Source organism: Achroia grisella, unplaced genomic scaffold, assembly GCF_030625045.1.
Source record: "Achroia grisella isolate CSIRO2021 unplaced genomic scaffold, CSIRO_AGI_Agris_v1 utg512, whole genome shotgun sequence".
NCBI lineage: Eukaryota > Metazoa > Arthropoda > Insecta > Lepidoptera > Pyralidae > Achroia > Achroia grisella.
In genome coordinates, this window is record NW_026712906.1 from 1,286,417 (window position 1) to 1,298,601 (window position 12,185).

General features: G+C 31.3%; 1 protein-coding gene across 2 annotated transcripts in view; it reads right to left on the bottom strand.

Annotated features, from left to right (window-relative positions):
• Positions 1-3,917: 3,917 nt before the first annotated feature.
• LOC131846745 (glutathione hydrolase 1 proenzyme-like) overlaps positions 3,918-12,185 on the bottom strand; it is a 49,095-nt gene continuing 40,827 nt past the window's right edge. For both annotated transcript variants that reach the window (XM_059196128.1, XM_059196127.1), the window contains 6 exons: positions 11,588-11,791; positions 8,528-8,777; positions 7,538-7,728; positions 6,135-6,375; positions 5,338-5,451; positions 3,918-4,170 (listed from right to left, as the gene is read on the bottom strand). In XM_059196128.1, the coding sequence (XP_059052111.1) occupies positions 4,021-4,170; positions 5,338-5,451; positions 6,135-6,375; positions 7,538-7,728; positions 8,528-8,777; positions 11,588-11,791 (1,150 nt within the window). In that variant the 3' untranslated portion in view covers positions 3,918-4,020. The remainder of the gene's footprint in view (positions 4,171-5,337; positions 5,452-6,134; positions 6,376-7,537; positions 7,729-8,527; positions 8,778-11,587; positions 11,792-12,185) is intronic.

A 12,185-nucleotide genomic window follows, 5' to 3' on the forward strand; every position in this document is an offset into this window, starting at 1 on the left:
GTGTTTCCAAAACATGCATATTAATTTAGTAAACTAATTTTAAGAACAATATTATTGGTACAACAAATGTTACCTATATGTAGTCATACTCGATATAATGTGTAAATAATGCTTTTGTAATATATGTTAGAAAGATAAGCATATAAACGTATATTTGTCGTATTCATACATTTCACGGTATACCAACGCGTGAGTCACTAAAATATTTGTTATTTTTCAATTGACTAAAGAAGTAGATTCTATATTCGGCTGTATTCGTTTTATATGTCTCTATCAGAACGTTCTAAATTAACAGATTTTGGTGTATCTTTTTTATTTGAAAGCTAGTGCTCCTCATTTGGTCGTATATGCATTTGATTAAGGTCTAACTCAATCCTTTTTGAGTTAATTTTAATAATGCGATTGTATTCGGTTATTTTATGGCTTGAACTCGATGTTATTATGTAAAAGAACTGTATGTAATTGAGGAACACTTTTGACGTCAAAAATCTATTTAGGTCTAAGTCAAAATTATTAATATATATGTAGGCCACTTTCGGCCCTTCAAGAAATTAACTATTTATATATTCGTACAACTAAATGCTTCTTTATATAATATCAAATTTATCGTATGTATATTACTAATGTTGTCAATATTTGTGTGCTTAACGGCCAGACGAGACTATTATAAAATAGATTTTTTGTAATATTACTGTGATAATTTACTAGTATTTAAATATTAATGCATGGTATAGTAAAGTATTGTAATTTTATGTTTTAAATACGACCTTTAGAAATCCAAGTCTATATACTCTAGTACTAACTTATTACAATTTTTACTATGTAATGGTACTATAATTCCTATGAGGTAGGATCGTCAGACGCTTAATGAGCTTTCGACGTGGTGATAACCGCAATATTTGAAATATTAAGCCGGAAATGGACTTTCCGACAACATTCCAACAACATCGTCGAACAATATTGGAAATATTATTCGAAAATGTTTTTGGAATGCTCATTGTACCTCTCATTATTCCATTTGGGATTATAATATACGTGCGTAATACACAATCCTTTGTCCGTCATTTAATGACGATATAACACGTTATCTAATATTGTGATTATTATTATTATTAGTATACCATGATTAATTATAAGAATAAATGTGCAATGCAATTACAATGCAGGTAATCTAGGTGTATATAAGTGTATGTGTTTATTGTTGTTTAATCGCTAAAAGCAGGATATTTTATTCTAATTAATATGATGTCTATATTTGCATCAATAAAATGTATGTTAAAAAATTGAATTTTTTTATATGGCTCTCCTTGGCTATAACAAACAAGCACGTGTATTTCATTTCTAAGATGGAAGTGGTACCTCTGTTTATTTTCTAGTAAATTACTTGTACCAAACAGACAACTTTGTGCTGTAGATGATTTTTTTGGTAAAATTGCTACCATTCGCAGTCCAGTATTCCATACCAGTCGCAGGTCACATAGTAAATAGTCATATGTTACATCTTTGTAAAGAATTTTTACTAGGTACATTAGTATTTTATTTACATACACACGTCTTAGAAGTGGATATAAAAACATACCACGTAATTTATATCAAAGACAGGCAACCTAAATAAATAAGTAGTATTCGATCAGCTACGATAAGATAACCAGTCAAAAGTTGTAATTTTATAGGTAAGTGTAAATGAAAAACGCCCGAAGTATTTATCATTTCATTATTTATTGAGAGCAGTATATTGGCCACAGTTTCAGTAAAATATTTATGAATCACTACAAAATGTGCTTAGTTAACATTAGTGCGATTTATTCAGTTTTTTTTCTAACAGACGGCCTAACGAGTAAAGCCTATATTTATTAGAACACAACCGATTAACAGATTATAAAATAAACATATTTATGAATTTAATTTGGAATTCAACAACAATGTTATCTAATTATTTTGCTTTAATTATTCATTAAACAAGACAATAGACAATAAATAATTACATACAATCTTTTGACAAAAGGCTTATTCCTTTTAAATGTATAATAATGATGATAAAATACAAATAAACTTTATAATTACTTAATTAAATACTTACTAACTATAAATTATTGGCCGTTGGATATACTTAGTACATTTACAGACAAACAACACTAGTTACTTCCTAAGTTCAAATGTTTTCCGCTAATATTTCAAATTGTATTACCATACAGTTAAACACTACTAAATACGAAAAGCAGTTGGATTTTTTCAGCCCACTACGACATTGTGTTTTGTAAACTCGTGAATCGTGCTATTTCATTTTCTCTTTCTGTTATCTACATATACTAATATTATAAAGAGAGAAAGAGAATGGATTTGGTTATGAGTAAAATTAACTCAACCCAACACCTATTTGAGAATTTGTTTGCTGTTTTTTAGTTTCATAATATTAATGTCACTGGCTAGTGCAAAGTAGTCAAAACGAGAGATTTTAATCATAGACAACTGAGCCAGTAATATAATAATTCAATTAGATATTTAATGTAGGAGATATATTATGTCACGTAATTGCAGTCATTCTCATTTAAACATTAAGTTAAGATATTAAATCAATAACTTATGACAATATAATTATCTTATAAAATATTTCATTCAATTAAATGCTTAAAATGCACCATTTATCTTTTTTTATGAAAACAGTAATTAGTATTATTGCTCATAGCAATAATAATAATGTATTTATGTAGACATCGTCTCAATTGGCTTCATATTAATAATAATTAGGCTGCGTTTATAAGAGCTTAAAATTGGCTCTAGAATAATAAATTAGCGTGAATGTAAAATATATCAGTATCGAGAAAATTCTCAAATCTATGTACTTTTTAAGAAAAAATAAAAATATATATAAAATTAAAATCATTATTAACTTTCTGTCATATGTATCTTTTATTATATATTTATAAATATAAAATTAATATTCTATGTTTAATTTCAAGCTCACACTTATAGCTGACTAACTTTTGAACGCAGCCTAAAATATATATAAAAAAAATGTAATTAAAATACAAAGTATCATTCTACCTACTTTGAGATTCATTCATTTAAGTTTCACTTAAAGTTCCACAGTATTGTGCATAGTAAAATTGATTTTTATTCTATCTAATACTATCACATTGGATTTTTTTTATTTATTCAAAATCAATAGACTATTCATAGCCTAATTTTATTTTTATTGCCAACCACTATGAAATAAACACGCTAAAACAATATCACGATGTTTGTTAGGTAGGTTTAATCTAATAATACCTACCTATATTATAAACATACGTGAAAATACACTTTGTTTTCAAAGTACTTGTATTGTTATATAAATATGTTGGGGGGAAGGAATTGTTACTAAAGGGTTTTAGTGGCCCTTTACTAGCAATGCCCTATCAAGTCGACCTTCACGGTGTTAATTCGCCATGTTAGCTGACCTGACTTTATCTTTATCGCATTATCTTCCCCTGGTACCCCGTCAGCGTATACCGTCAGCCGGGAGTACAGAAAAAACATCCACTAAAAAAAATTATAGAAAATGTCACCAGGATTCTATAGTTTAGGAACTGCGGGTAGTTTTTTAATAATGCGTATATATTGACTTACAGTCCAAGATCCTACACTTATTATTACTTAGAAATCTAAATGGCTATAATCGTCATATGAGCACATCTAAGCACGTCTCTCTGATACGTGCTTAGCAATATGATTTTTTTTAATAACCAACTGTAAGTTACAGCATCATCTGAGTGACAACATGCATGGCATGTATACATAAATAGCACTGTTATAGGTGTTGACGTTCGGGAATGTTTTGCCATTCGTGAGGACTAAAATTACATGCCGGCGTACCAAGTAATTTCGACGCCAATGTAACGACGAATGCTAATGAAAACGCAGGTGTCTTATATAAATATCCTACGAAAATGTATATATTTTCGCCAATCCCATTAATTATTGGACAATTATCTAATTTATTATGCTTAAACCTAAAAAATATTACATCAAATCAGTTCTTTAATCCATTCCTGCAACGTCGCCGCCTTTTCTAAAGTCGGCGTTTGCGTAAATCGCTGTTCTGTTCCTGTAGAGGGCGCAAACGATTGACCCTCGGCCTCTGTAACGCACCGTACCGTGGCCTTTCTGTCGCAGCCCTGCTAATATCTCCTGAAAATAAGTTTAATAACGTAAATAAATAATAATTTTATGATCTATTGTTTGTTGTGTAGGTACACGGTAAGTTGTTAACGGTATATCTACCAGATGGCAAGTAACAGTAGTAATACAACTTTACAAAGTGACAAATTGGAAAAATTAAATTAATGTTAAAACCTTTACACAATACTCGTGTGATACGATCACGTGACCGATCAATTTAGTATGAATGGTTCGACATGCTTTCAAATATACCCTTTTTTGTGACAGTAGTTAATATCAAAAGATTTCAATACGAGTAGTTCAATATTCTATAGTTAATATTCAATATCTTGAGTTTCATAACTCACCAAGCCGAATTGTGGGTTGGTGTATTATATCTAAGCCTGTATTTTGACTATATTTAATAATCAGTTTCATGTCACTTTAATAATAATTCGCAATTGCTCAAGACATTGGACGATATCTTTATAATCGTGTCATAGTAAAAAAGTTAAATAAAATAATTACATAAATATCCAATTGCGTAAAAGTTAACTATGAACTTTAAATAAAATAACGACTAGCTTTAATCCAGTAGTCAAGTCTAGAACTCTATTACGTAATATTGAATAAGTACACAATAAAAACATTGTAGACTGTTGACTGATTACATAAATAGAACAGATTAAATCGCTACCTGATAATAAATATTGTTAGACATGTATTATGATAAAGTACACATTGTATTTTTGGTTTTTTCGATTCGTGGTTTATTTTGATAATTAATTGTTGTTTCTTAGATATATAGCACTCCTTTAATTGTAAATTAGTAATATTGTAATATTAATTTATTTGAAAAACAATATGTGAAAACATTACACAATTTTGTTTTTTTATCAATTCGGAGTCCATTCCGACCTTTAATTGTCCTTCCCATTTATTTATATATTAGCATTTAGTTGCTGACTTTTATATTGATAATGATTTCGTCTGCGTCAAAGTTTCCCCATTTATGCAACATTTCCATTGGACGTAACGTGAAGTTATAACTTATAACCTTCCTCGATAAATGGAAAGAATTTTTAAGATCAAAAATATAATAAAAGAACCGCAGATTAGCCCGAACAACCAAACTCACTCACTTTATCTCTTTATAATATTAGTTCACAATAATATAATTGCATTATTAAAACTTACCTCAGTAATACCGAATTCGTATTCGGCTACCATCGGGAATATCTGATGATGTATCCTGGCCTCATCCACTGCCTCCTTTATTGTCTGTCCAAACCACAATTTACGCATCGTAACCTGAAATGAAATGTGTGTGAATTATACCGGATGACTATTTTGGCGTTAGGAGAAAATTAGGGCATATATATATACACATTCTGGGTGTATATGTAGGTATATAATGTATTTCCAAAAAAAAATCTAAGTATTTTTGTCAGTTGTCTAATACTCATAACACAAGCTTTACTTACATTGTGACTAGATGGCGCTGTGTTAATTGTTCAGGGTTATTTATTTATTTATTTTACATTGGCACTAAACAAAGTATACGAGTACATAGTCAAACTACATTTACAATTAATACTAAGAAATTTGAAAGTTCTCTAAAATTGCAGTACAAGATTCCATTCTTCATGTTAACCAGAGGTAACTTATACAAGAGGGGTAGAATGTAAAAAAATATCGTGGGTACCTTAGTGTAACCTATTTCAGTCACTAAGCAGCTTGTTTCTGAGCTGTGATTCGGTTGTACTTGGGTGATTGCATTAAATTACATTATAAGAGGCAAGAAATCTTAGCCTATCGTAATCGTAGTAATCACTACGGAGGACTTTCGCACGCTTTCGTGATATGCATGAGTATCACGGGTCTTATATGAAAACATGGTGTTTGTAGTGATGTTCATGTATAGGTGACGATTACCGTTTACCATCAGATGGGCAGATAGTTTGTTTGTTATTCGAAAACATAAAAACACTTACCAAAGCAACTGCAGTTGTAATCTTGGTACCTCCAGACGCCCCGATCACCATTTTAGCGTTTCCATTACTATCTGTTATAATGCTAGGACTCATTGACGAGAGTGGTCTCTTGCCAGGCGCTATAAAGTTGGCGCTGGACGGCTGTAAGCCGAAGTAGTTGGTGAACCCTGGTGATGAGAAGTCGTCCATCACGTTGTTCATCACAATACCCGTGGTTGCGGTGGTAAAGCCGGCACCGTAACTGTGGATGCAAATAAGCAAGGCTCAGTAAGAAATAAAAAAGAATAGTAAAACGCTGGGTTATTTATATTATTCAAATATACATCACCGGATGGACAGGACAGGTTACATCACTCGAGAATCACTCAAGTATTGGTTTACCATTTGTTTGGTTTACCATACCTTCATATGGTTATGTTATTACTATTGTTATTGTTATTGTTATGTTTTTTTATAAAATCTTACGCTTTTGATTATATCAAAAGCGTAAGATTTTATAAAAAAAAACAATTCTAATATTTAGAAAATTAGTAAGATATTAATTATTAGATAGTATGAACTAAAGTCGCTTCCGTTGTCTGTTCGCTTAGATGTGTTTAGTACCGTTTTAGCAATATATAGAGTGATTCAAGAAGAAGGTTTATATGTATAATACATGTACATCCGTGGCGGGGCGGGTAGCTAGTATCAAATAAATCAAATCATGACAATGGTATGATACTCTTTACATGGAGGAGATCTCTCCCCATAAACACTTTTTAATTTTATGCGCACAAAATGTAATTAAGCTAAGGCTAAAGTAGTTTCTGACTTTATGTCACCATGGGAGAAAAGTCAGTCAGTCATAAAATAGAATCATGTTGGAGGTCTATTAGAAATTAATATTTACTATAATTTTAATTTCTAATAATACATATGTCTATGTCTATAAGGTCAACCTTTTGATTAGTGAAACTTAGGTATCAAAATTGATACAAAATAATATTTATTTATAATAACATCAAGATGATGCAACTTTGTATATAATTGCGTTGTTTAATTAAATAATAAACACTTATCAAAAAGGTATCAATATAACTCATTCAATATACGTAGACTAGTAAATTAATCAGTGGACTGACATGAAAGTTCATAATAATAGGTACCAATTGGTATCAACACTAGCTCTGCTTAGCTTGGGACTACATGGCAATTGTTGTGAGATATAATTATTATTATTATTCTTAATAAAACATGCTTATATGTACTATACACTGAGCTTGTGTTGTATGTACTAGGCAACTAATAAAAAACATAGATATATTTTTTGTAAATACATACTATATATAGAAAACACCCAGACCAATACACAATCATACATCTATCTATACAGTTATATACATCTATATGTATAGTATACTTACTAATAGTTAACAGAACTGGTAACAGATACAGCGTCTCCATTGGTGCCTATGATAGATATGTGGGCAGTGCCAGAGTCCGGCTGGTTGTACTGCGTAGCGCCGTAGGTCTCTGTGTCGTTGCTGGTCGCTGTATCGTTGATGCGCATCCTGATTGAACTCCCGTACTCTGAACTTGTCACGTTCTGGATCAACTGGAACGTGATCGAGATACAGCTTAGAACTCCAGCTTCTATTATGTTTATAGGTAATCCAGCTAACGGAAAGTGGTCATTGGGCGGTAGGAATAGTGATAAAAATATGAAGTTCAAACCAAGTGGTTTTTTAGTGAATAAGAATCTCACACAACTTCCAACACAGCCCTCGGCGAGGGGACTGTGTTTGTGAAAATTTTATCACATTTAAAAAAAAAGGGTTGCTAATCTTAAAACATTTAGTCCTATACGAAAAAATGTGTTATATTTGCACAATTTGTAGGCCTAAGATCTCGTACAAGTTTGTAGGAGATCTTGACCTACAGTAATCTGAGGATGAATATGTCTTCGCACCGAAGATCAAAAATTTCTTATATAAGTATTATTCTACGTTATTAGATAATATAGTATACTCGCTACCTACAATAGATTATGGGACTAAAGCCTAATTCTGAAATATATACTAGGATCTGTCTATGTTATTACATAGTATTTACCCTCCCTACCTTAAAAGATTAAGGACTAAATGAAACATTTTGGGTGGAGTTTAAGTTATGTGTAAAGCCTGTGGGTCTGTCCATGACATTTAGGTAATAATGACCACTATTCAGCAGGTAAAGGGACAGCTTTTTTACCATTGTTAAAGTTTAAAAAAACGCTACAGTACAGACAGAACCATCGAATGTCGCATATCCATAGCAATTATATTTACTCATTTAGTGTAATTGTATTTATCTGTTTATTAAATCTCTGTGTAAATTTATATCTTATCAAATTTAAATATTAAAGTCCAGTTTACCTCCTTTAAATCAAGAAAAAGAGGATCCCCCAACTTAGTTCTTGTTGCGTAGGAATATTTGAAAGCCTCTAAAATCCTGTGGTACGTGAGTATCTTGTCCTCTGTGGTGTTGATACTGTTGGATGTGAAGTTGTATCCTTGAAGTATGTTGAGTATGTTCACGAGTATGACGCCGCTACTTGGCGGGGGCGGCGCGTGGAGAGTGTCGCCGTTACCGAGCTGGACTAGCAGAGGTTCAACAATTTGTGCCCTGTAATTAATAATGTACATGTAAATGTATTTCACCAACTAAAAATATATATCGTCTACATATTACTAAATCACATGTAGAAAAAAATTTAAAACCTATCCTTCTAAGTCAAAGAGAAAGTATGCATAGAGTAGAGTACCTAGAAAATCTGAAACACGATTTCTATTAAGTAGTGACTCATTCAATGTTATGCAACGAAAATGTAATTTAAATTCTAAAAATAAATAAAAAATAATAATAAATAACCGCATATCAATAACATTGTAAATAAACAAAGTTGTTAAACCGTATCGTATATTCGTGGCCTATCTTGATCATAATATGTTGTTGAAAATACAAAATATATCTAAGAATATAGTATGAGTGATAAGATATTAAATTTATATATATTAACAAATTGATATTATGAAATAGTATATATATATCATATTTCTACGAAATGTTAAATCAACATAAATATAAAACCTAATAACAATTATACAAAACAATACAATATGTCGAAATTACCTAGTCATCAAAATAGAAACGTTTATGTCAGTTTAACAAATATTGTACATTTGATATATATTTTTAATTAATAATAAAAGATGCTGTTTGCTATTTATTACTAATAAGTTCCTCAATATTACTAGGTTTTTTAATAGGTGTGGAATGGTATGGAATAATCCTTGTGCTCTATTATAATAGCATGCTGGTTGGGCAGCACAAAATGAGATAAGAATATAATCATATCAGTTAACTCAATTCTGACGGCCTTGGCGGTATAGAGGTTTAAGTCACTGCTTTAATTCCGATGGTCACGGGTTCGATTCCTCGAACGGTACAACCGTTTCTATTCATGAGTACGAGTGTTCATATCGGTCTGTGTGTTTTCTATGTATATTATGTACGTACTTACAAAAACATGTGTTTACGTCAGTTACCTAGTACAAAAGCTCTCCTTAGCTTGGGACTAGATGGCGCTGTGTGAATTGCCCAGGGATATTATTATTACAATATTATCTTTTCAGTGTAATCAGTAACTTAAAATGACGACTTTAGCAGCAATTTAGATTGTTTTCATATGTGACCGCATGGATATCAATCTGCATTACTAATAATACAGTACTAGTATATTATAAAAAAAAACCTCCCCTCCTATATTACTAAGCAAGTAATTTACAATGAACAGTAATAAAATAATCGACGATACACATATAACCTTGTAAACCTTTTTCATTAGCCTCTTTCAGGGTTAACAAGTACTTTATTGTAGCTATACCTACTATATTTATAGCTACGTACTAATTTACGCTTCAATGATGAAGTTAAATCGAATAGTGTGTACGTGATCCACAGCAGTTATGTCGATAAATTGACGAGGCTATTTGAGTAGTCTGATAAGTCAGGTCTGAATACATATTTAGAATTTGTTTCTAGATTTCAAATTATTATTTTAGTTGTTAAAATTGTTCTAAAGTAGATTAATAAAAAAATGAATAGTTAATACTTCCAGGAATATAATATGTAAAACTCTCTATCTAGTTATTCTCATCCAGACTTTAAAAGAAAAGATTAGGTAAGGCCAAGACACTGTTTGAATTAAAAAAAAACTATTTTCTTTTCTTAAAACCAACTCTTGCCTGACGGATATGACTTTAGTCTGAGATTAATTTTGGGGGTCGGGACATCGATCCCTATTGGAATAGGACAGGGAATCAATAGAATCAAAATATCTCTATGAAATGTTAAGCATGTTTATTGCTAGAGAATAATAAGAGAATACATACGCGTCAGAATATTCGAACAACGCTGTTTGGACACATTTTCAATGTCATACTTCATTAATATAACCATTATGTCAATATTAAACTAAATTCTTTGTATTTCTCAATACACTAGTAATACACATAGGTAGCTCTGCGTAAAAACAATGTTAATGATAGATCTATTTAAATATCACATGATGACATTATCGACAATAATTTCACAATTATTGAAAAGAAGTGAGTCACTCTTATTCATGTACAATCAAAACGTTTACTCAGCTGTTTAAGATGGTGATATCATTGTATTAAAAACAAACCCTCGATGTTTTTTTACACAAATGTGTTGAATACGAAAAACTTGCATAGGGAAATCGTTATCGGCATTGTATTATAATGAAGCGTAGTTTATAGTTACAGCTACCTATGAGTTGATTAAGTCGTGGAACGTCCGCAGAATCATAATAAGTATGTTATTTGAATAATATTCACTTTATGACTTCTTTTATAGTGTGTTACCATAATTTAAAATATGTACATACCTACACGGGGGTCAGTTGTAAGTCAAAAGCTATTTAACCATGAAACTGAATAAATTCTTCAAGAAATAAGCGAATGTAAAATATTTTTTTTTAATTTTCATACAATCAAACACAACTACGTGATCAATTTGATCAAAATTTATAGTTTCTAATTACTACTACTTTGTGTCTTGAAGGTGAAAGTGGTTTATAATCATAAGTAGGTATTAAATAGGGTGGTAATAGAAGGGTAAAAACTTAGGGTTGCATGTATTTATTATGCGGCATATTTTATAAAAAAATAAAACAAAAAAAATTGTATCCAAACAGTAAAATAAATACTAGGGGTTAGGGGTACTTTTAGGTATGAAAATAGATAGTAGCTGATTCTCAGACCTACTGAATATGCATATAAAATTTCATAAAAATCGGTCAAGCCGTTTCGGAGGAGTATGCTACATTGTGACACGATAATTTTATGTATAAATGTAAGGTAAGTATGTAAAGTGATTAAATATACTTAAGTATTAAACTACACACTCACTCGTAGTTCTTCAGATCGTCAGCGGTAATGATGCTGCCAACTCTGTTCAAGTCTTCCACGAAGTCGTTCGCCAGACTTCCATTGTACAGTTCATCTCCACCTTTCTCCGCAATGCGATGTAGAGTATTGCATAGTGCTTCGCCTGGCTTCACTGTCGAGCCTGGCCGGTGGAACTGGCCTTTGGCGGTGTTGTAGTATTGTTTACTATGAAATAGATATTTTATAATTAACTCAAAGGCAAATTAGATGACGGCTCCCTTGATGGTAAGTGGTAACCGTCTCAAATATAGGATGAAGAGTATCACGGACTCATTAAAATGCGACGCCCGTGTTACCACTCATGTGTTGCCATTAAAACTAACATTCATTAAAGTTATCGAGGACAAGTCGACACAGTTGTTTTGTTAGTAAGTTGTTGAAATAAGTTTGAAGTTTAGCGGTGAACAATCCCAAAAAAGATGGCTGCATCTAAACTATTAGAGTTAATCTCCTTTAAAAGCTGGTTTTGGATGTTCTATATAAGTAACTAAGTTGGCATAGGTATTGTTATAACATATGTAAAGGAAACTACGTACTACCGGTAACAACTTTAAATAAT